Genomic DNA, 27,011 nt, shown 5'->3' with positions numbered 1-27,011 from the left:
TCATTTTTTCACACTGATTGTATGTTAAAGGGTGCCTTCAAGGGAAGTATAACCCTAACAACACTATAATAATTATTTTGAAATTTTTACAAGCCATGTTTCAACTAACCCCAACCTATGATTCAACTTACCCCAGGGGTGGGGTTAGTTGAAACACTTTTTTTCAAATTTTCAAATTGGATTATATGAATAATCATAAGCAGGTCCAATAAAGTTTAAGGCTGTATTTATAGCATGTATGTATATGTTTATACTGATATGGTTAGTGTTTCTTGAAAGTAATCGGTTTGCATTAAAAAGATGATTTTGTGAAAAATGTTTCAACTAACCCCAATCTCCCCTACTATTTGATGGATTCAGGTATTTGTTTTGTGATTGACATAATCATTTGCGCGCCAGAATCATTCAAATATGACATGCCTCGTGACAATTGACATGCCAAAATAAGCCGTTTTCGGCAAAAATATTGATTTGAAAAATCATAACTCTTGATAGGAAGGTGCTACAGTGATGGTTGACCTACCAGTCTGCAGTATTGAATGGGCTTTCATTTGATACCTAACTTTGTTCATTTTAACTAAGGGAAAGACTTGCAAAATGTAAAAATGTTTCTCTACCCCTTAAAATTTTGATGTGTGTAAAAATTCCGCCATTTATAAAAATCGGGATTACAAGAAAACGACAAGAGCTAATAGGCTTGAAAAACTAATCAGTTATTGCACAGTATAAGTTCCTACTTGTGACATCTGTAAATTACGTAAAATTTGGCATTTTGAAAAATTGCAAAAAAAAAAATATGAGGGCGCCATGTTTAAAAAACTAATCAGTTATTCCCATGATACAGTACTACAGGGATATAGTACGGTACCAAACTTGTGCTAAAATGCATATTTTTTGAGTTCTAATTTTTTGACACCTTGAGTCAAATTGGGCTGATGGGTCCACCACCAGAGTTCCTCTCGAGCGATCTCCGACATCGGAACCGCGAGGGATATTGGGTGCCGACTGGGCCTGTAAAAGGCTAGAAGGTGTAGTTGTATAGGCCTCATGTGAAAACGGCAGTACGGTACGAGGTCTACCATACTGGCCATAAGGCCCAAAACCTTCATCCATGCCACACCGGGTGCCGCCTCTGACTCGGCCAAGAGGCGGGCACACCTCGCCATGTCCGTCACCCTCTCGGGTGAGGGCGCCGCGATCCCCTCCTTGAGGTTGATCTGGGCCCCTAATAATAGTGGTCTCTTAATTACTAACGTAAAAACTTATTCTGCTAAAACCTTTTCAGATGTGCTAATAAACATTGTAGGCTTTCAAAAACAGCAAGCATGTAATGATGAGTTATGTTGCCTTACTGAGATACAGGGTGTTCAAAAGTCGCACATAATTAAGATAATTTTTATGATTTTTATAACATTATCAATCAAAACTTTTTCCTCCAGGCCCTACACAAAAACCAGTGGCATATTTGAATTCCTCATCAAATTTCCATCAAGAAAATGCTAACTTTCACAGCAGTGGGGTAACTCCTTCAAGAAATATGATAGTCAGAACATTTCGGAGCATAAATAAATACCTAGTACAGTAACGTATAGGAAAAGTCTAGAAACCATGACACAGAATGCAGCACACTTGCAACAAATTAACTTTACTTGGAGTAAAACTGGTCACATTTCAAACTAGACATAAATACCAAAACAATGGTACATAATCCATCTCAATACCTTGCTGGGTTATGAAGTTACAGTAAAAAATATATTTGTGATGCGTTAAAAATCAACATTCCCTAAGTTTAACACATATGCCTCAACTGTAGGATCCTCAACCGTAGGATCCTCCACCCCTGACTTCACATCGTTTGAATTGCAATATCTCAAGAAGTAAATAAAGTGTGAAGTTCTTTCTTTCCACACATTGAGCTAGATAAATAAGCAACAAAATGAGACCAAAACTAGTTCAGTACCCCTCTCCATTCTTGAGATCTGGGACAAAACATCCCAATTCCCAAATAAAATGAAAAAATGTAACACCTCCACCTTTTCCAATACCCCAATTCATGGCGCACAACCATAATCACTATTCGGATAATAGAATAATAATATGATTTATTTATTAATTTACTAAGAAAATTAGATAAAAAACATCCCTTCAAAAGCGGAGACTGAGAGTGCTACAGTTCAGATTGGTTTTGATAATACGTACGACATAAGAACTGTGTACAAATGATGATTACGAAATAGTTTAGAAATGACCTGTTGTCGAGTGATCGAGCCGCAGGCATATCGACGATCTGTGCTCGAAAATGTTATTTACAGGATTAATTTTGAGAAAAAAGGAACTAAAGTTGTTATCATGATTTTCGTTGATGAATTGGCTGTGGTAATGCTTATGAAATTACACCGAGGACTTTTTCTATGGTTGTCCATCGAACAACTGCCTACTTTACTACTTGTCCGATCATTATTTTGGTTCTTCAATCGGACAACCACTTTTCGAACACTGGCTTCATACACTAAGTCCCAAGCCTCGAAATAAGCAGATCTGGACCAGGAGCCACACATTTGGAAAAAGCGGCTCCTGGTCCTGTGATTATCTAATGAACCAGGAGCCATTTTTAAAGAGCTAGGAGTGATTTAAATTTTAATTGGACATGTTAAATACAAAAACAGATTCAACTACTAGACTCTATTTGAAAATAATATGTAGAGCCTGGTTCACATGATTTTGGTGCGGACCAGGAGCCAAAATGTTATGACCATTGGCTAAATTGCTCCTGGGTGCCTGTTTATTTTGAGGCTTGCTAAGTCCAGAGGTGATAATTGGTGCACAGTACATGCTGTGGCCCAATTTAGGCCTAAAACAATGTGTTTCAAGAAATGCCTTATTCCACCAGAAAACAATAACCAAACTCTTCACAATAGATATGTCTCATTTGACTTAAAATGCTTCAAAACACATAAAAATCGACATCTGCCAGACACTTTTTGTGCACCATTTATCAGCTCTGGGACTAATAGGGGGCTATCATTTTCTTCGGAAGGAGGGTCCCATATACGGGGCCAGGGGTTATAGAATATTAAGGGCTGGTGACTCAGGGCTTATTAAGGGCTGGTGACTCAAATTTTTACGCGCTCTGCGCACATTCTTTGGCTGTTATGTACGGTAATGCAAAAATTTTGCATGCTCCTTCTTTACACTTAAAATTTGAATGCACTCTGCGCACTTTCTTCGCTCTAGTGCGCTCCGTGCCTTTGTACCAGCAATGAAAAATTTGTCTTGAGTTTGTGTGTGTGTGTTGGGGGGGGTGTCATAAAAATTTTCGACCCAATATAGGGGGGTCATACAAAATTTAGCCAGCGATTGGGGGGTCATCAAAAAATTGACTCCGATCACCGACCCCCCTTCCGAAGAAAATGAGTAAATGACATCCCCCTTAGACTTAGTGCATGGACCTGTGTTTGCATCATACATGGGTCCCAGTGGGTGCACCTGACGTTGAAATCAGGTTGAAATTTCGATGTCCGGATGTCAAAATCAGGTTGAAATCACATTGTATTTGTGGACATGACTCAAAAAAATAAAATTGTCTATGTCGTTTAACTTTTATAAATTCCAAACAGATGTAAGGGTCAAGTTATAAACTTTTTTCGGTATTTTTCTAACAGTTTGTTTAAAAAAAATAGTTTCTTGATACCGGGTATATTTTATGAAATATGGTCTTCAAGAAATATCCATCACATTTTAAATAACCCCCGTAAATTTTGTCCTTTCATTGTGTTTTCATAGCATATGATGTAGCACGAGTTACCGAGAGATGCATTTTTTTTTATTTACAAAATGCTGGCAATTTAATTGATTCCACTTATTATTTATCTTCTACTGTATTGCCTTGAGTAAGAATAAGAAATTGAAATATACAACACATAATAATGACCCATTTAAAACTGTAGCACGAGTTACCAGTAGCACGAGTTACCAATTGTACAATGTAGCACGAGTTACGGTACCAACTTACCATAGCCCACTTCCCCATGTACCAGCAAAGTAATGCAATTACCACTTGGCAACAATAGAGAGATCTCCTAACTACATGAATATATGTGACCATAGTAACAACTTTCTAGCAGTAGTGTAGCCAGGGTGGAGGGGGCAGGTGTGGTAGAATTACATGGTTCATAATTAAGGTGCCCCCCCCCACACACACACAAACACACATAAGGTTAGGAAATTTATACAAATAATATGCAAGAGAAAAGTGCCCTTCTGACAGAAAAATGAAAGTAAAAATATGGAAGGCAAAGATCTAGAGAAAAAGTTCAAGGAGCCAGTTTCCCCCCTAATCATGTGCCAAAATAGTGTTTTAAATACCAAATTTTTGCGCACACATGCCAGTTAAGTCCCTTTTTTACTTTAAATTGTGCAGTCTCTCTAAACAAATGCTATAGTATATATCCCATTACTAATTACCTGCTCAAAATGATGCAACCAAAAATTTTAGTTCCCCCTCTAGGATCAAGCCCAAGAACAAACCAATATAGATACTGGAAATCCTGTACTAATAGCTAACAGCCACAGTGACATTGTTGATACTGAGATTTGTATAGGAAATTGGGAATAGCCATTAAGTATGGTACTGTATAAATGCTCGCTTTTTCAAATTTCAAATAATGAAAAATGAAAGTAGAAAAAATAATGAATTATAATGAAAAAGTTGCCTCATTATGTTGCCGAAAACACATTACGGGAAACTCGGCATCAACTTTCATCAGCCTAACATGAATTACTCAAGAATGTTCATACTGAAGCTAAGGAATAAGAAGTGTATCTGACAGTACAATGTACATGTACATGTACCTACTACCCTTGACTCTTTTTCTGTCTGGAAATCCAAATTCATCCCAAAAGGACGGTAAAACATGTAAAAAGTGTCATCAGCAATACTGCCTGTGGCATGCATGTACAGGCTTGTTTTCTATGCCGTCTATATAGTTAGCTTGGAGTATGGCTAACATGGACACTGCATGTGGGATTATGTGTGTAACACTGTATTTTCACGTTTTTGGTGATAATGGTGTGAAATCATGATGTTTGTGAACAGTCATGCAATCATAAAAAAACAGAAAATTGGCAGCATTGCAAATTTATCCATGTGGCCCATTTGCAAATCAGCTAGGCAAACATAATGCTTTTAGTTACAAGTATGCATGAGACAAAAAGGTTCAAGCAAAGTGTCATGAAATTTTTATTGAAAAATTGAAAAGAAATAAAAGGGTCTTTCCAATGTACAAAAAAATGTATGTTGCAGGGCCTAGTGCAGTACATGTATGTACATTGTAAATTATGCAATGTACTTGGTAGAATATTATAGGCTAAATGCATAGTAAGCCCAGGTGGTAACTATCATTTGAAATGTACAATTTTCCTTGGTAACATTTTTAAAACAAAAATTGTAACCTTCTTTGTTTTGCTTTTTGTGTATCATTCCAGGCCTGCAAGTGGGCAGCCAATGGAGGCGCTACAGTCTCCGTACAAGAGATCCAGACCACATAGTCCACCGCATAGGGAGGTACCACGCGGCTACCACCTCTATGTGGGACATGGCTCCCACGAGCCACCATCTAGTTACTCTATGACTGGGTCGCAGTATGCGGCTGGGATCTATGCACACCAGGCTGCTGCGGGTGACCATGTAAGACATCAGGTAAGTCACATGTGTGAATCACATGACTAACGCACAGGGGTACCCACCACCTCTATGTGGGACATGGCTCCCATGAGCCACCATCTAGTTACTCTATAGGCACCAAGCTGCAGGTGACCATGTAAGACATCAGGTAAGTCACATGTGTGAATCACATGACTAACACACAGGGGTACCTACTGGACCTCTATGTGGGACATGGCTCCCATGAGCCACCCCAGAATACTCTCTGACTGTGTCACAGTATGCGGCTGGAATCTATGCGCACCAGACAGCTGCAGGTGACCATGTAAGAAATCAGGTAAGTCACATGTCAATCACATGACTAACACACAGGCCTACCACCTATAGATCTGCAATGTGGAATGCAATTTTCCAGTTTTAGACAAAATATGATTTTTTTCCTTCTATAATATTTTATAAATAGTACCCGGTATATCATCCTTGGGCAGGAAAAACCTCGTGTGTCATTTGCCCCTGAACATGTTTAAAGCAAAACCCCTTGTGTAACTGGTTGGCAAGTTTGTTTTAAACATGTTCAGGGGCCACAAACACATAGGAGGTTGTTCCTGCCCAACGACGGGAAAAAATGATAATATATCATCGGGCTTTTCCAGTTGAAATCCATACACCCCCTATGGAAGACCTGGCATTAATCTCCCACACAGGGTGTGTGACTTTCAAATGGGGTTCCTGAATGGGTGACTCCATTTAAAATCTACATTCCCTGTGTGGGAAATTAAGGCCATGTCTTCCATATGGGGGTGTACAGAATTCAAGTGGAATAGCTCATTGCATCAGTTTAGTCTAGAAGCTAGGCCAAGGTTGGGCCACGAAGCTGATAAGCTTGGAAGGTCTGAGCACTCGTTATCTGTGTTTATTGTAGAGTATTTGCTTTTGAAATGATCAGAAGTGAAATATTTGATAAGAAAACGGTGATACTGTGTCAACAGGGTTGTAGCTACAGTGTAGGGCAGTGGGCGGTGGAATCCACCACTCATGCTACAGCCCACCACTCACATGTGCTAGAGCCCACCACTCATGCTAGAGCCCACCACCCAAACTACACCAGGCACAAAAAGAAACTCGTCAGTTATAGTCATCCTTGCTTTTCAACAACTTGATAATTTTGGATTATTCTGAAATATACATTTTGTGAACATCTAACAAGAATAGACCGAGATATATGCGTTTCCAAATCGTCAAACCCCAAAATCAAAAGTTGCAATTTCAACTATTTTCAATGGGAACGCACCGGTGTGTTCCACACAAGCACCACGGGCCAATCAATAAAGCACACACTGTGTAACAGGCACAGTTGAATCGTTAAAATTGCACCTTTTGATTTTAGGGTTTGAGGGTTTGGAGGCGCATATCTTGGCCAATTCTTGCTCGATTTTCACGAATAGGGTGAAATCAACAAATAGTCCAATCAACAAAATGTATATTTCAGAATAATCAAAAATTATCAGGTTGTTGAACAGCAAGGATGACTATAACTGACAAGTTTCTTTTTGTGCCTGGTGTATTAAAAATACAATGTATTTTACCAAATCAATCCTTAAAGTGTCCTCTTTTGTTAAAATCTTGCTAAATCGAGCATAATTCTGTAAATTGCCATTGGGTACTCAATTTCTGCGAGCTGCAGCCATGTGTGTCAACATAAAACTCCAGACGAGATAAAACCAAAAATGATGTGTTATCTGATTAGTTACGTGCGAAATGCGAAAAGGTAAAATTTACTTCATGTACAACGGAAACAAAAAAATATTATTATCATTAGGGCTCAACCGATTATATCGGATCAGTTATCGTATCAGCCCGATATTTGCGATATCGGTATTGGATCAGATATCAGTAACAAAAAAAAAAGTTGAATTTTTTGAATTTTTTTGTTTCAATTTCTATTCTGAAGTACATTTGTACTAGGATCATTATTGGTTGAGCCCTAATTATTAAAGGGGCATTTCATGATACACAGCCTCATCCTCCACTTTTTCTCAAACAGATTTTTATACCACTGGAAACCTCTGGCTGCATAATGTTTAAATGTATGTGTAATTGTGTATGCAAAATTTCTTTCAGATTAATTTGTTTAGCAAAAATATCATTAAATTTGAATTACATTCTGGTATAGCAGAACATAATTCAATACAGTACTGTATAAGTGGTAATTTTCACGAGGGTTTTATTTTCGTGAATTTCGTGATTAGCGCTCCAACCGCGAAAATAACACCTCGCAAATATATGCAATAATGTATTACAAGCATAGGGAAGGACTGGGCAATCGCGAAAATAAGATTCACAAATTTTTTTTAGGTAAGTGCAGTGTCATGCCTGATAAAAGGAGGATGCTAGGATCACAAAATACTCCTTTAAGTCAGTATTTATTATGCCAGGGTTTATTATAAACATTGAATGCGCAGATCATGTGGGCGCAAATATATTTTGCTGATTGGCTACCCTCGCAACACCAACAATAGGGCATTTAATGCAAAAATATTTTACTTGTCTTTGACTCGTGCAATATTTTTCTATCTCATGCAATACATTATATCATACTCAAAGCTATCCGATATTATAAAATGAAGAAGTTTAGTACCCCTAGTTTTATCTAGATCTGTGGCATGAGATGTATTGAGAAATTGTTTTTTTTTTTACAATATTTTTAAAGAAGGTTTCAGTAGTTCCCCTATGACAACCCATCTCTTACACACACGTTTGATTTGTTGTTTTCAGGGCATTCCGGCTGTAGATTATAGAGATCATCACAGAGATCAGTATGGAGGTCCAGCAGCTCAAGCAAATATACGTAGGAGACCGTCGCTTCTCTCTGAGTTCCATCCCACGGATCGAGATAGGTAACACTTCATGCCAATCATTTCACAATAGATCATTTGTACATATGGAGGAAAAAGATAACAGACCGCGTACAAGCAGTCAAAAGTCTCAGCATCACCTGATAATGAGGGCCGATTGTTTCATGAAATGCGACAGGCAAAACTGCTATGTACTCACTGCGTATTTTTACAGTTTATCGTGGCGAAGGTACACAACGCTCTATCGTGTACATACGAAGGCACACATCACTGACGTGATTGTTTACACAAGGTACAATTGGAACAATTGTCCCTCATGAATATGGGAAAATTCACAGCATACAATGCACCTGGGGACTTTGACTGTTCATACATGGTCTGTAGTACTAGTAGTCTGCATGTGTTTGTACATGTCTGAAAGATGTCATTCAGGTTCAGGTTCACTATGCAAAAAAAATAAGAAAAAAAACCACCTTGATTTGCTAAGAATTGAACATGGAACCTGTCTCATCAAATCACTCTAATAAAGTGACAGGGGTGTCATTGAAGTTGGAACAGATTATATAAGCACTTAACAATTGTGGGGTAAATACTGTATTTCCTCGATAAGTCGCCCCTTCAAATAAATGCCCTCCCACCACTTTTTTCAACCAGGATGTCTTAAAAATGCCGATATTTCTATGCTATCTTGTGTTGTAAGCTTACCAAGTTTTACACATGGTCGATAATAGCGTTGATAATCGGTGAAAATCTGGTCGGACACCCGGAAGTGAACCAGAAGTCAAGTGTTCCTAAGTTTATAGTTCGTCATTTCAGTGTGAGTTTTAAGCTTACCTAATGATTTTAACGGGAATTACCGTTCAAAATTGACCTCTAATAAATGCCCCCTGTTTTGAAAATGCAATGCCCCTGGGTGTCTATTTAGCGAGGAAACATGGTAAATAAAAAGTGCATTTTGCTGACAGGGTAAAATAATGTAGGAAGCATTGAGGTAGAGGGCCAGCTGTGTCTTGTCTACATGTTCAATGTGGTGTGCATTGTAGGCACACTGACATGTTTTGATTTGTTCATATCCTTCCTATGCTGGCTCTGTATCTGGGTCAATGGGGACATAGACCTAATAACCTGTTATACAATGTACTCCCATCTAAAAATAATATTATGGCATGTTCTGGGCAGTGTTTAGAGAGCTGTGATAAATTATACAGTATGCATGTTATGTTTTATATACTCAAATGTAGCATAGTGTTGCCAAACCCGCGGTTTGGTAGCCTAATTGGGTGGTTTTTGAAGATTCCCCGCGACTTTTGAAAATTGGTGACTTTTTAACATTGGCCCCCGTGACTTCCAGTCGTTTCCTGTCCCATAGGAACCAATGGTTAAGAGAAAAAATTGGGCGACTTTATGATTATTTGACCCACGATTTGGGCTGAAATTTTTTTGGCAACTCTTAATGTAGCATACAGTTGGCACAATATGGTAGTAGTTCATGAATCATGACCTTAAAACCAAAGTAAGGGTTCAATTTCAAAAATGAATACATATAACCATAAATTAATTTGGTCTTACACTGTATCATTCTGCTGTGTGGTGTGGGTATGGAAAAAAAAGACCTAAAAAGGAGGTTTTGGAAGAAATTTGTTAAATGTAGATTTTGCTCTGAAATAGTTATGTTCAGTGACGGATAAAATTGGCTGTATGTAAATTGTATGTTTATACAGGAAAATTGTAAGAGATTTGAGTTTCAATAATTTTGACCTTTGCTGCAAAGTAATTCTATGCTGTATTATTCTGTATTTTACCATTATTTACAAAGGAGTGAAAAAGGTGCATGGGTAGTAATTCCATTCACTCTTTATTATAGTCACTAAAAATTAAAAAAATTCCTAATCTTACTGAGTGTATCAAGTGAAATTTAAATTGCAGGAAAAGTTCACCATTTCAATTGTATGATAATCCTGTGACCATTTTTGTGTGTTCTGTTGGTGTATGGTATTTTGCATTTCATTATTTTCTTGTTATTGGAAACTGCATGCTTAATCATTTCTGGACAATGCCTGTATGGAAATTGTGCATTTCACTAAAAGTTTAAAAGCTCATAAAGTATAAAATATTGATAAAAATAAAGTGCTGTTTGTAGCAACAATTTGCTAAAAATATTTGATAAAAAACTGTTTGCTTTTTATATTGTAGAGGGCCTGAATATTACCGTCAACCGACCTTTGACCCAGTTCGAGGGGCAGTCAGTAGCCAAGCAGACAGCGATGTAATGACACCAAAGCGCCCTCGCCTGGCACCCATGGATTTGAAGAGTGAAGTTGATGCCAAACCTCTGCGTCGATCCATGCATATGGGTAGTGAACAGCGTGCGACACAGCCAGTGTCTCAGCAAGAAGTTAAAAAGGTAGGGAGGGTTTTATTCATATTGCAATTTTGAGACATTATACTTTCATTTCATGTCATTTATTTCAATTAGCCTACACATTTTAAACAAACATCTATATAAGTATAAAAATCATCAAAATCTGTAAATAAATTGCATTTTTGGGGGGTAATTGTTTTCTATCACATACGGTTTTTCAGTCAAAATAAATCTCCTCTTTTGCCCATGTTTTTTTAGTCAAAATAAATCTCCTCTCTTGCTCCAAACTCATCCAATTTTGGCTTTAAAATGGCTGATTTTACAAGCATAGAGAGCAAATTTTTATAAAAATCTCAAAAACAGAAAATCTGGTTTGGCTCACAGTTTTGGGGCATTATTTTTTCCTTGACTAAGCTATGATTACATTTGACCAGGCTATCAGACAAACACTAGGATCCACAACATACTCATCTATCAGGGCACAGTTTTTCAACTCCAATACATTTGTACATTTATTGAATGACCTTTGAAAATTTGGGTACAAAAACTCATACTCTGCAACTTGAGGTCAAATTTTGTACTAGGATTGTTTGATTGACGTTATTGAACTGTGCCATTGAGATGAGGCCATTGTGGTCCATAGTATACTGCAAATTCACTTTTGCAGTAGCTGAACAGCATGGGAACATGTGCACACCTGAGCCAGAAGAAGTTTAAAAGCATATTCAGAACAGGATTAGCACTTGGGACCCTAAACTACTTATGTAGCTTTACAAAAAGAATCTATGGACCTACCAGGACCAAGTTTAAGAGGCTAGCGCTACCCGTGGTCCAGAGACTCCATCCAAAACAAAAGTGACTTTACTAATGTTTGTCCGTAGTTTGAGTGACGGGTCATTATTTCTTGGTTGCTATGGTAATTGCACATGGCTTCATCGCCGTGGCAATGACAGGTGGATTAGGGACAGGAAAGCATAGTATGACAAGTGGCTTCCTCTGCCATGTATTGTTTTATTGTCATGTTCCTTGTCAGGGTTGCCAAACTTGCGATTTGGTAGCCCAATTGGGTGACTTATATGAAGATTTTTCCCATGACTTCTTTAACAATTTCCTGTGCTATAGAAACCAATGGTTATGGTTTTTAAGAAAAAAATTGGGTGATTTTTTAACATTGGTGCCCGCAACTGTTGGTAGTGTTCTGTTCCATAGAAACCAATGGTTAAGAGTAAAATTGGGTGACTTTTTGATCATTTGATGCACGATTTGGGCGGAAATTGTTTGGCAACCCTGTTTGTTTTTGCGATACCTTGGATAGCATTGGTAGGAGGTGTTGCATTCTGGGTCAGCATTTTGTCTTCGGGATGTGTGCATTGGTATCGGAAAATAAACGCAGGCAAAAGGGCATGCCTGTATACTAAATACACCCACGAATGAAGGACGAGGTGATTTTGAATGTAATGTGACCATCGACCGCAAATAGGCTGTAATGTCGGCTGAGCTTGTTCTGAGATGGTCTGTTAAACCTCTTTTTTAAAAAAAGAAACAAAGTATTTCCAATCTTTTTTTTAACTACCAACAAAAAAAGTTGAAAACAAGCAACAGGGACATGTAATATCACTAATCAGTGTAAAGCTAATTTTGAGGAGAATCTGTTCAGGACCTCAAAAAGTGAAAGTGTCGACATTACAGCCCATTTCTGGTGGACTGTCAATACATTGTACATTACGCAAGTTACATACTTGTACCAAGAATCAAGATAGACGGGTCCTCAGGTGATATATCTGCAAAGTTAGATTTCAATACCGTATAGGTCCAGATTTTTAGCAAGCACAAAAAGCGTTTTGTTGATAAAGCTTTGATTTTTGTTTTATTTCGAGGCCTGCACAGAGTGATGCAGCACATACACGCCACACAAATTAATGCAAACATACACATAGTGAGCACACCCGCACCCATACTATTATTTAAAAACACACACCTGAGCACACTGATGCAGACATAAATAGTACACTTTTGTCAGCAGTGTCCATGTGTATTTGTTTTCTTTTGTTCCAAGGTTCAAGTTCAACGACGATCATTATCACATAAAAAGCTTGTCACCACATACATGTACAGGGCTTCAAACTGCTATAATATTTCATATATTTTTGTTCCTATTTTCCTATATTGTTTTAAAATTTCCTACAACTCACTATATTTTTTCCTAAAATAATTTGTTTCACTTGCATGTAAAATTAGACATTTCTGTGCACGTAGTTACATGTAGGTTTGCAGCCTGTAGATTTTATAGGCCTCTATTTTTGCCCAGTTTATTATTTATAGACTCCAAAATCATGCATGTATCCATCATGCAAAAATTAAAGTATACTCAAGAATTTGTCCTCTTTTAACAATTGTAACTTCTGATACCGTACCCACTGTATTTGTCTTCCGGTGTCCTTGTCCTATATTTTCATTCAAAATGGGCCAGGTATTTATTATTCCTAGATATTTTTTCAAGGGCTGGCTTTCAGCCCTGTAAATATTCATGATTAGTAGTAAAGATTTGTGTATAAGTTTCCTTTTTGGATGCAATTTAACGAATTGTTTTAACAGTAATTCTAAATTTATAATCCCTCAATCCAGGATGTAACGTGATAGTGACTGTGTGTGTGGGATAGCAAGTGGGCTATTCCTGTTGAAATCCATACACCCCAAAAACAGCAAATTTGAAAAAGACATTTCATTTCAAATACACATCACATGGCATTTAAATAAAATGGGAAAAATCACAGTAAGCACTAAATCAGTAAAATTATCACATTAAGCAGATTTTGTGAGACAATTTGGAAATACAGTTAGCACACCTGCTCTAAATCAACCAAAATTTGTGATCCTTAGCTGTACAATGTACAATAGGTCTGAGCTTGACAGTGCTACATGTGCCTGTCGGAGCCACGCATCCCTATGAACCCCCACCCCGGGTGTTTTAGACTATATCCAATTCTCGGTCATGAGAGGATGTACCTTTTTCGAAAACAGCGATTGGTCAATTCTCAAAAGCTATGTTTGCACCGTAAGAGTGTGGTCTTTGTGTAGTACGTTAAACGCATATATCTCTGCGTACCCACGTTGGCTCTCATGATCGAGAATTTGATATTTTGCCTATAATAATAACAGTATACTTGTAATGTAGGTCACATTACAAGTGATGTTACAAGTGTAAGGATTTGCACTTTGTATGAGCAGCGCATTGGCTCAATGCCAACATAATTAGCTTCCTGTCTTTACTAATAGCAAAACCAGTGAAATGTACCTGGGTTGCCAATATTTTGTGGGGTGATCAAGCAAAATCAGTAGGAAATATTGATTTTCAGATGCAGCCCAACAAAGGAAATAATTTCTTTTGCTGTCTTTTGTTTTGGAAACACTTCAACTGCAAAACTAAATGTTCAATTTCTATGGGGTTTTCTGCAACATGTAACTCTGCAAATGCTTTGTACAATCATGTAGAAAACTGAAAATTGAATATGCCAGACTTTAGACTGATTTTGCTTGATCACGCCACTTATGTGGTATGATTTTGTGTTATTTGTGACCATGAGAATTTCGGAACGTACATGTACATGTAGTTCAGTAAACCGGTGTTGCAGTAAACCGCCATAGTTTGCAAAGTGAATAGAACCTGCTGTGACAATTTGGTCAAGCTCTTCCAAGTTTTACAATACATGTGATGTAGTCTGATGAATGTTGCTTGTTGTTTTTTGTTTGTTTTTTTCCCCACAGGACATTTTTATTTTTAGCCCAGTTGTGTGCATTAGATGCTGCATGGCAACACTGAAATGAATATGCCTGGGAATTAGTGTAGTCACATACTAATGACTCAGGCATCAGAATGGGAGAAAATAAACATTAATAGGATAGATAGGACACACTGGAATGTACAGGGTGATTTAAAATGAACTGTACCCAACTTCAAAAATTAAAATATAATACTTGCCAACATTTAAATAATTTGTGTTTGTACGCTGTAACAGCATAGTATGTTTCCTATTATTGGTGAAAAAATCATGTCTTTACCTTTGATGGTTTTAAAGAAAAGTACATTCTTAGAAAACACACCAAAAACAATGTTGCACACGGATGAGTATTTTATTCAAACTATCTGTTCTACAGCATTTTGCTCACTCAAATACCCGCAGACACTTTCAGTTAAACATAAATTGCGCCTAGTTAAACATAAATTGCGCCTGTTTATATCAAAATAAAAATAAGATGAATTGATAAATAAATGCAATTAAAATTAAATACTTACCGACATTTAAGTAATTTTATATTGCAAGCTGTAATCGGGTAGTAGGCTAGCTATGTTTCCTAATATTGGTGAAAAAATCAGGTCTCAATTACGAGTGTATGGATATTGCACCAGCACCATTTCTATTTGAATTCAAATTTCCCTCAACAATATCAAGAAAGCGGGTCCTTTGTTCTACATGTATTATTTAACATGTAATCTTTGCAAACCTGACATTGTAATTCAATATCAATATTATTGATTAATAATTGAAATAACATTTGTCTTGGTTTACGCTGTACATGTAACGTAGTCATGGTTGTTGCATTTTGTTCCTGCTGTGGAGAACAGAGATAAACTTAGTTACGTGTGTTGGTCTAAAAATGGGATGATAACTTGAAAATACGATATCTTCTGACTAAAACCACTTATTATCAAAATTCAAAATTTCTACTACAGAACACTTATCACTGCTTTCTACGATAGTTTTTTGATATGTACAATATCCGCAAATATATTAAAAAAAATTGGGTGAAGTTGGGTACAGTTCATTTTAAATCACCCTGTAATACCATAGAGTTATAATACCTTCATACTTTTGTTATGAAAGATGATATTAAAATGATTCAAAAAAAGAATCATAAATGATTTTAAAAAGAAAAGAATTATAAGTCGACTTCCTAATGTTGTATGTTACAAGGCTTTCTGTTCCTGATACTATCTTTCAACAGTGTTGGAGATGTAAATGTTGCCAATTTTCCAACAGAAATCCAAATAACAAAGCAGCAAACAGACAAAGCACTTGTTAATAAGAACAAACATACAAATGAATTTGAAGTTAAACCGGGCCACCACAAGTATGAAAATAAAAAGAGTCTAAATTGTTGAATTGCAGTTGTTGAATTGTTGAAGTGCAGTTGTTGTATTGTGGCCTTACAGCCAGACATGTTTCAACACAGGTAACAAATTTGAGGAACCATGTAAGATTATGATTTATTCCTTGTTTCTGTCCAGTTTTAAATATCCATGCTATAATCTGTACTTTTTTATTTTTTTTTTTTTTTTTCAGGAGCCATTCATACCAAAAGTAGAGAACGTCTCTCCCACCCCGTGCGATGACCAAGAATCACCCTCAAAGCTATCCAAAGAAGGACTCTTACAATCCATGGAAAGGGTTGATAGGGAAATTGCAAAAGTGGAATCCCAGATTACTAAACTGAAAAAGAAACAGGTGAGAGACTTGGTTACAGGCTAAGCTTAGACTCCTATAATCCATAGGTTGAATCACAGATTAGGTCATAATCATTAACAGCCTTGGTGAGAGACTAAGCTTAGAGATTACAGAACTGAACTAGAAATAGGTGAGAGATTTCGTTAGAGACTAAGCTTGGACTCCTACAATCCTTAGGTTGAATCACAGACTACAAATGGAAAATGAAACAGACTTGGTGAGAGACTAAAGCTTAAAGACTCACAAGAAATGCGAGATTGCGTTTTCTCTCTAAGCCTAGTGATTACAATAATCAAGTCTTCTGAGCTTTTGTTATATGAATGATTTTATTTTAACCTTACAGCAAGAGCTGGAAGAGCGAGCTGCTAAGCCACAAGAACCCGAAAAACCACCGTCCCCAGAAACTAGTGGTGGTCCAGAGCCAAAACAACAGAACACTGTGCAGATTATCTATGCAGAAAACAGAGTAAGTTAAATTTGGCAATGTAGCACTGGAAATACCCTGATTAGGCCAAGATATTTTTTTTTCTTCCTTTTTTTTAAAGATTTCATAGTCAAAAATGCATTGAACTTTAAATTGTATGAAGGTTATTCCAGTTTTATATTACTTCAATCATGTTTTAAACTTGAAGTGTGGACTGTTAAAGTGCAAACAAAAAAAAGAAAAAAAAAAAAAAAAGAAAAAGAAAAGTTGAAAAGGGGAAAAAATACAGACCTGTATATTCTTTTGTACAGTAAAAAAAAACCCAAATCTTTTTTGGTGCAACTGGTATTGCATCAGCTGCTCCCAAGTTACTACAAGAGCATCAGTATTGTAGCTAGCAATTTTTGAGTGCTGGTGGCATTTCCAGAACCAAGGGTATTACAGTTCAGTGACCATTCAGATCACATGATCCAATTGCATAATTATCCGATCACTATACACTAGCTTAGTCCACCTCAGTTGCTAGGTATCCTCAGTGTATTCCACACCTGACATGTCCGTGGTTCAAAACCGGAATGCAGAACATGTCTTTTCTCTTCATCTTCTTTCATCCTTCATTCCATCTTTCCTTCCCTTTAATAAAAAAAAAGCCTCCAGTAAGTGAAGGTTAATCCACCAAATGAAGGGATTTATTCCATTTCAGATCAGATACGGCCAAAATCGAACCCAATCAGAAATGCCCGATCTGATTGCTTCAGCACTAATTTATGTTCTTTGATTGTATTGCAGAGAAAGGCTGAAGAAGCTCACAACATGCTGTCCAGTCTGGGGCCCAGATATGATCTGGTAAGATATATTTATATTCTGTTGTTGCATAGGGGAAGTTTTGTAGAGTACAGTTTGCATGCCAGATGCCTTGTTGCACTGAAACAAGGACAGTCACTTAGCATTGGTTGATTCATATGGAATGGGTTATTCCATTTAAAAGAACGGTCCATTTTCGATTTTAGAAATTTGAGATTTTGGAAATATCTTCCAGGGGGAGGGGGGGGGGGTCTTTCTCAGAGCGTGTATGCAATTCAAATGGAGCTGCTAATCGTCAGCATGCTAAGCTAATGGCCTAACTCATTTTTTGTACTTTTGAGAACAAAGAACAAAATGTGGTTCAAGAATGCATCAGTTACGTAATCGCCCAAATTATTTCGGAAATTCCCTTCCATTTGTATCATTATCATTTGTTCTTGTGCAAAGATTGCATGCTTGAACCAAATTTTGTACTTTGTTCTCAAAATTTCAAAAAATATCTTAGGCAAAAAGCGTAGCAGGCTGACGTAATATGTTCATTCCATTTGAAATTCTTACTCCCTCTGTGGAAGATATTACCAAAATCTTCCACAGGGGTAGTGTGGATTTTAAATGGAATAGCCCAATGTACCACAGATCACAAACCAATGGCTAGATGTTCACGTCCGAATACTTTCACATAAAATATGTGACCAGCTCCAACAAAACCCGGAACAAGTCGCCAGGGACTGAATGGACTTTCAAATCCTTGAAAGTATTTTTTTTAAAAGATGTTTATTTAATCAATAATTGACAGTTGAACTATGATAATCCCTATTCAATCCTGTGTAAAGCAGTAAACTAATTAGCTCATTACTCAGATTAGCAGTTAGGCAAAAAATATGTAGGTATCATTTACAAAATTATCCATATCTTGAAAAGTATCGATGCTATGTATATAATTTTGGTATCATTTTGAAGCTTATTGTCCCGTGCTTACATTTTTATACAAATCATGAAATATCAAAAATGCAACTTGTTCCTGGTTTTGTCAGGATGGGTCACACATATGTTTACGTAATTTTTTAATTAGGCATAGCTCTCCAAAGGCCAGCCCTTTTGAGATGCATTACATCCCAGTGGAAGTCCAGGCTGTATTCATTTTACCAGCAGTGTGTGGGAGGGGGGGGGGGAGCACACTGAACTGTTGCATCTCCAGCCAAGTCCTGGCTATTGCCCAATTCTTAAAGAGCTAGGATTGCAATTTGGCAACCGCATTATATAAATAATACAAAAAAGTTCATATTGCATACCAGCAATGCTGGATACCGGTACTTCAAAACTTCGAAAATTGTAAAAATACAAGAAGCCATCAAATATATATCTGCCTAGAACCCATTTGTACTACATCAGACTTTCAGTAATAAATATCTCATTCTACGGCTCTCTTCATGTGAACATTTTAGACATTGAATTTATTGTGTGTTGGATGTTGACATAGCCCGGTTATTGAAGTTCATTCTTGGCTTCTTTCTGCTTATCAAAATAAGCAACCAAACTGATGGTGAGAACCTGTGTTGCTATTTTTGCATCCTAATTTTGCTTTTGTATGTCATTTTTTGGGAAACTCTAAGGTTCTCCATATAAATTGGTAGTGCTTTGCCAGTCTGAAACAATTGTAGATAAGTTTTCAATTGTAGGGGGACATTTTTTTCAGTGAACTCATGGTAAGCCCTGTACACACTATGGACCACAATGGCCTCATCCCAATGGCATAGTTTAATAATCTCAATTAAACACTGGTAGTACAAATTTTGACCTTAAGTTGCAGAGTATGAGCTTTTGTTCCCAAATTTTCAAAGGTCATTCAATGAATGTATAATATAATGTATGATAAATGAGCATGTTGTGGATCCTAGTGACAGGTCTGTATGTTAACAAAATGTGATCTGCACCCACAAAATTAGCATTTTCGAGTCTTTCGAGTTGGCAGAGCAGAAGAAAAAAGTCCATTAATTATGACAAAATTCAACAGAAAACAAGAAATTGTGGAGGAAATATTGATTTTTGAAGACCAAAGCAAGGAGCCATCCTAACATGTTTGGTATGATTTTAAAGGGTATAAAATAAGGATATCGCGGAAAGTTATTTCACTAGGATCCACAGCATGCTCATCTATCGGGGCACATTTCTTTAACCCCAATACAGTTGCACATTCTTTGAATGACCTTTGAAAATTTGGGTACACAAACTCATACTCTGCAACTTTAGGTCAAATTTTGCTCAATGATTGTTTAATTGAGGTTATTGAACTATGGCATTGAGATGAGGCTATTGTGGTCCATAGTGTTTGGTCAACTTCGTGCTCATTTTTTTGAGAGCAGATCACAAATTTGTGCATCATGCAGCATACAAGTCATAGTTTTGTAACACTGAAAACAGCATTGCAATTTTGCAAATTTTATTCTGCCAGCTGGTAGACATATATACAGCATTGACAAAAATGAGCGTACATTTTTACAAGGCAGCTATTTGTGCTGTAACCTATTTCCATTTCCACCATGGTTTGATGAGAAACAATGATGCAAATAGGTGATGACAAATCAGCAGTCACTGAGTGTAGCACTCAAGCGTGCATTGTATACACGCACAGCGAATCTCACATAGGGCAGCTTTTTAGGCTGTTACTAATATCCTTTGAACACTATGATACACACAATGAACCTATGAGCTATTCCAGTCGAAATCCATACCCCCTCTGGAAGACATGGCCTTAAGCTTCCACACAGGGTGTAGATTTCAAATGGAGGCACCCATCCAGGTAACCCTGTTTGATATTCACGCTCCCTGTGTGGAAGATTAAGGTGATGTCTTCCATAGGGGGTGTATAGATTTCATCTGGAATGGCCCAGTGACTGGGACAAAATCACCTGTTACAGCACCTTCATGTGCAATCCCATACACAAGAGTAATACGCATCAGGCAGCTATTTGACTCTTCTTTTAGTGACAATATGCAAGCAAATGGGTAATGACAAGCTCAAAATCACAAAGTTTAACAGCTACTTATATGTTCACTTGCACAGTGTATTTACCTTCAGGCAGCAATTATTGCTAAGATTCCCTTTCTGTTTCATCATAAATCACTAAATGATTGAACAGAATGAAGCAAATTGATGACAGGGGGAAAGATCCCAAGTGTCACTCATGCGTGCATTGCACACACGCACAGAGAATCTCATGCCGGCAGCCACCACTCTAGGATCTACAGCATGCTCATCCATCAGGGCACAGTTCTTCAACTCCAATATATTTGTACATTTATTGAATGACTTTTGAAAATTTGGGTACAAAAAGTCATACTCTGCAACTTGAGGTCAAATTTTGTACCGTGATTGTTTGATTGAGGTTATTGAACTATGCCATTGAGATGAGGCCATTGTGGTCCATAGTGCCAATATTTCTTTTTCACTCAAGGTGGGTTGGCGAGTAGTAAATAAAGAATATTACTTGGGTTGTTGCTTGGATGTGCCAGAAAATGGACCGTTCTTGTAAACACAGGCTGGAAAATCAGGCCGAACTTTGCTTATTCAGTTGTAATGGTTGTTAAATTCTGCATATATCCAGCACAGAAATAGTTTGTCGTGGTAGAAATGAATCTTTTAAAAGCACTAAAAAAGCAAAATTCAAGAAAACAAGTCAAAATACAGGTCGATACTGGTCAATTATAAGCTTTTATACCAGATGCCAAACACTCGTTTTTAGCATCGCCTGGTCAATGCACTTTTACTTGAATCATACATGGTTCAAAACCCTTATCGGTAAAATATTTTGCAGTCATTTTGGACTACTGTACTGTGCACAAACATTTCACAAGAAACTGTGGTTATAGGATCAAGGATTGAGGAACCTGGAGTTGAGTTGATGGCTACTAAAGTTAGCGTAGTTGGCAGCCAGTCATCTGCTTGTTGGGTCTCACTCATGCATGCACAGTACACACGCTTAGTGTATTATGGGGAAAGAGAATGAGAATAGCTATGTTTAGGTGAAGATGTATGTATGCTGTCTGTTGCTGAAGGGTATTCTGTCATTGGGGGGGAGGATTTCAGATAGAATAGTCCACAATTTGTAAGATGCTGGTAGAAGTGTCAAGGTGGCAGATCTGGTAAATAAATAAAACAAAATAAATTGTGTGTTCCTTAGGGGGTGTAGGGATTTCAACTGGAATAGTCCAATAGTTTCTTGTGACGGCATATTACAAAATGGGCTATTCCATTTAAAATCCACAATATCTTCCACAGGGGGAGTATGAATTTCAAATGTAATGAACACATTATCAGCTCTTTGAAACTCATCATCCCTCAGTGCAAGATTCAGGTTTAAATCTTTCTCCGAGGGTGTATGAAATTTCAAATGGAGCTGCTTAATGTGTTCATTCCAATTGAAATTCATACTCCCCCTGTGGAAGATATTCCCAAAATCTTCCTCAGGGGTAGTGTGGATTTTAAATGGAATATCCCAATGTATTAACTGTGGATCATTGTCCAAGGATTATTGGCATACTATTGGGAATGATTTACTTACTGCTTGGAGCTGCATTTCAGAATATTAGCATCTAAATCGCTAGGATCCACAACATGCTCATCTATCAGGGCACCGTTCTTTAAACCCAATACATTAGTACATTCATTGAATGACATTTGATAATTTGGGTACAAAAACTCATACTCTGAAACTTGAGGTCAATTTTTGCCCTATGATTGCTTAATTGAAGTTATTGAACTATGCCATTGGGATGAGGCCATTGTGGTCCTTAGTGCATATATAGAGATTGTTTTCAAATGTGACAATGATTCATCTTCCCTACCATAGGCATCCTGTTATATCCAAGAAAGGCAGGATTGCCATACATTATTAGCCCAAACTGCAGTCAAATGACTGAAAAGTCACCCAATTTTTCTCTTATCCATTGGTTTCTATCGGACAGAAAAGTACCGGAGTTGCTGGAGCCAATGTTGAAAAGTTGCCCAATTTTTATCAAAACCAAATTGTTTCTATGGGACTGGAAACTACGCGAAGTTGCTGGAGCCAATGTTGAAAAGTGGCCCAATTATTTTCTTAACCATTGGTTTCTATGGGACAGGAAATTGTCAAAAGTCATGGACAATTCAAAAAGTCACCCATTTGGGCTACCAAATCTCAGGTTTGGCAACGCTGCAGAAAGGTTGCTTGACCTGATCATAGTCGGATCATGGGTATATAAATTGCCTTCTTCTGAGTAGTCATCTATTCCAAATAACAACCTCACTCCCACAGGCACTTTAGGATAACTTTCACTTGGGCCTACAGGTGTCAAATTGACCTGGTCTTGAGGGGGATGAGATATAATACACATATAATGCAGGATGCAAGTGACTCAGTGGTGTTCTGTAGAGGTTAGAGACCTTTGCCTGTAGTGTTGTAATGGTAATAATAAGGTGTTGCTGAGGGGGAACCTGTCTTTCAGTAGGGGATTAAGTACCTGGAGAATGGTTTTATAAAAAGTAGTAATTTTCACAGGCGTGTATATTTTCAGGATTTAGCTTGTGGCTTGAATTTTATTCCTGTTAGAGTATTAGCCCCATTCATACTATCTGCTGATTGGTTGCAAGAAGAGTATTATGATTTATTGAGCCAATCAGCAACATGGTAAGAATTGTGGTAGGGGTGAAGAGGCTTAACCCCATGAGTACTACCTGCTGATAGGCCTATGCAAGAAGACTATGATTTATTGAGCCAATCAGCAACATGGTAAGAATTGTGGTAGGGGTAAAGAGGCTTAACCCCATCAGTACTGCCTGCTGATAGGCCTATGCAAGAAGACTATTATGATTTATTAGCCAATCAGCAACACTATCAGCAACATGGTAATAATGATGGTACTGTAGGGCTGAAGAGGATTGGACTTTAAATACTGATATTTAATATCGCTGTATTTAATTGGTCGTTCAGATGATTATATGGCATAATTTACCAATCATAAACATTGTACAAAAAGGCAGTAGTTATCAAATTCATGCATATTTACTTTGCATTTCAGAGATATTACAGTAAAATCTAGCTTTCCCCAGGCTATTTGATAAATGAATGCCCCATATAGTAAACAACTATGCACTTTCAATTGTGCAGAACTGACTTGCTAGTCCTGATTTTTGTATTCAATTTTTGCGCTCCTAAATTATCACCAGCTCTTGTAAAGATACAGAACGTAAAATGTGTGAAAATTTAGTCTGGTACAAAATAAGTAGTGCTTAATTATATGGTACATTGTGTGAAACATTCCCAAGTGCATTTGGCTTACTTTGCTTAGCACTTTATATGCTTAGTTCAGGGATCCTCAATGGAGCTCAACGCAGCGGCTAGTAAAGTACCTTGATTAATCATGAAGTATGTCCAAGTAGAGCAATCCTAGGCCATATAAAGAGGCTGAAATCAAGAGATTCCAAGACCCCTGGATCCCCACTGGGGAGTTGCCCATGGACTCCATCAGAGACCCTAACATGAGCTCATGAACCCCACCCATTTGACAATTCCCTCTGCTCTCATGGATATTGGTCAGGGGTGAAATATTTCCTAATTTTGGGATTTTTGTGGTAACAAGTTACGCAATTGTATTGATATTTTAGCCCTATTTCACGCTGTCTATCAGAATTACCCCCTTTGAGTGGTGCCCAGAATTCACAAAATTTTTAAAGTGGCACTTCAAGGAATTCATTTGAGGACCCCTGGTTTAGTTTGTCATCTTTGAATGGATGACAGACAAACAAACAAACAAACCTAATCACAATTTTGTATTTGTGTTCATTTCAGCCTGTGTACAACCAGCCATCAGACATGCCTCAGTATCAAGAAAACATCAAAACGTAAGTCAACCAGGAGTAGCCAAATTTACAAGATATGTTAATGAATAATTAGGGATTTGGTTATGTTTCACATTTGTTCATCACTGTTCAACAATGTTTACTTCGCGAGGGCAGCTTTATCAAAAGCTTCTAACAATATATAAGTTTTTAATGATAAAAGTAATTTATAATGCATATATTTTCCCTCTCTGCTGCAGGAATCTGGAGATGCGGAAGAGACTCATTCTGTTCTTCAAAAAGAGGAACGAGTCAAGAAAGAAACGGGTAGGTAGACCACAGACTATGATCAAAGACCAAATTAAAAAGACTTGCGTTTGACGTAATCTGTCAATCAGACTCGGGCATGGTTTGTTTATGAGTACTGTGATGAAATTGAGTTCCTGATTAGGCTGGTAAAACAGTGTGCCTTATGGTTAATTCATACACTCCTAAATCAAAGCAGCCAATCAGCAAAGCTGTTAGAAAAGTCTGAAACATGCATTGATTGTGTATATTGTGCACTCCAGCGTACTACGCGCAGCAGTGTTTCAAGCGTTCAGCGTCGCGTAGGATTGATTCATTTTTCGGGCGGGTTGATGCATTTATATTTGGTTCTGTTTTCCAACATTTTTTAGTGATAATTTGTTATATAAAAAAAGTAAAAATCCCGTGTTTTTTCTTCTCGTGTATGAAATAGATTAATAAACTTGTATTACTTATTGCCCGAGAAATTAGACAAAATAATGCACTTGCGCTGATGTTGATCGTCTAATGCACTCCCCCTTCGGGGCTCGTGCATTAGACGCATCAACATCAGCGTGTGCATTATTTTGTCTAATTTCTCTCCCAATAAGTAATACGCGTTCATTAACCTATAATTCTGCGCCTTCAAACATACAAACCGTCTCAATAGTTGGGTCTTAGTAATGGGAAACTTTTCTTGTAGGCACCTTGTCAACAATGCCTTGAAAAGTTGCCTTTTTCACCATTTTCGGTGATTCCTCTTCTATGATCTCCACTAGATGAATAAAGCTTCCTTTTACGTGCTACTAACCAATCAACGGTCATAGGGAGTTTGATTGACATGTGACGTCAGGCGCAAGCTAGTCTCTTTAATTCTGCCCAAGATTGTAATAATATACTAGAGATGGTTCACCAACTGGCAAAGTTCAGTAAAGTGGCAAAGTCCATCATCATCTGTTAAGTGCCAATCATTCCATGAAGTGTGACGGATGAACTGCTACACCCTTTGCGCAACTGTTAACATGTATTTTTCACGTCCTCTGCGCATGAACACAATGTTCTTTCGTACAAATGCACTTAACGCTGTACGTGGCATGTTATCCTAATGAATATGCAAAAAGTGAAACTTGGACATTACAGCCGATTTGTGGTTGATGGTCATAAATGGGTGATATCAAAATCTTTAAAAACTTCCATTACAAGTATCCATTAATGCTTTTTTTACAACACTATCCCCCAAGTGATATTTAATACAAGCAACAAATCCAAGCTGGGCCTGTCAAGCTGACTGCAAGTTCAAAAGTGCACTGATTGGACTAACTCACTTCAGATGTATTTTTTCTGAAAAACCTAATTCTATTAGTCATATGTAAACAAAAAGTGAAAAATCTAACACCTCAAGCTAATCAACAACAAATGGAGCATTGGGTTATTCCAGTTGTATTACCCACTCCACCTATGGAAGACATGACCTTAATCTTCCACACAGGGAGTGTGAATTTCAAATGGAGTCACCCATTCAGTGTTGTCTGCTCCAAAATGGGCTATTCCAGTTGAATTCCATACACCCCCTATGGAAGACATGACCTTAATATTCCACACAGGGAGTGTGAATTTCATGTGGAGTCACCCATTCAGTGTTGTCTGCTCCAAAATGGGCTATTCCAGTTGAATTCCATACACCTGTGGAAGACATGACCTCAATATTCCACACAGGGAGTGTGAATTTCATATGGAGTCACCCATTCAGTGTCGACTGCTCCAAAATGGGCTATTCCAGTTGAATTCCATACACCCCCTGTGGAAGACATGGCCTGAATCTTCCACACTGGGGGTGTGAATTTCAAATGGGGACAGCTGAATGTGTGACCCACGTTTGAAATCTACACCCCTTGTGTGGTTGTGTCTTCCATAGTGGGTGTGGATTTTAAGTGGAATAGTCCTTTTGATCAGTATATAGGGCAGCAGGTGACTAGCTATGCCAAACTGATTACAGTACATGAATAACAAGCAAAATAGCTGCTGCTTATGTGTGTGTGTTTTTTTTTTTGGGGGGGTTGGGGTAAAATGCTGGATATAAAGGCAAAGAATAAAACAGCTCTACTTTGTCGCTAACACCATGATTTCAAACTTGGCAGACAAAAGAAAATTTTCTTTTAATAGAACTTGGGCACACACAGGAAACGGACAAATAACGAGGTAAACAAATAAATGAGTAAAGGTGTTTGCTTGTTATTTGATTATATACTTAATAAGGCACACCCAGTGAAAAAATTAGTCATTTTGAGCAATATTGGA

At 37.6% G+C, this 27,011-nt stretch overlaps 1 protein-coding gene across 1 annotated transcript in view; it reads left to right on the top strand.

Annotated features, from left to right (window-relative positions):
- The window catches only part of LOC140146379 (uncharacterized), a 91,375-nt gene that overhangs the window by 7,609 nt on the left and 56,755 nt on the right, over nt 1-27,011 (top strand). The window contains 8 exon segments of the mRNA XM_072168212.1: nt 5,485-5,698; nt 8,438-8,559; nt 10,711-10,921; nt 16,222-16,383; nt 16,727-16,849; nt 17,597-17,653; nt 24,439-24,491; nt 24,689-24,755. Coding sequence (XP_072024313.1) covers nt 5,485-5,698; nt 8,438-8,559; nt 10,711-10,921; nt 16,222-16,383; nt 16,727-16,849; nt 17,597-17,653; nt 24,439-24,491; nt 24,689-24,755 — 1,009 coding nt within the window.

This window comes from Amphiura filiformis, chromosome 2, assembly GCF_039555335.1.
Source record: "Amphiura filiformis chromosome 2, Afil_fr2py, whole genome shotgun sequence".
Lineage (NCBI taxonomy): Eukaryota > Metazoa > Echinodermata > Ophiuroidea > Amphilepidida > Amphiuridae > Amphiura > Amphiura filiformis.
Note: the sequence above shows the minus strand (reverse complement) of the source record. Positions and strands in the feature narration are given on the sequence as shown.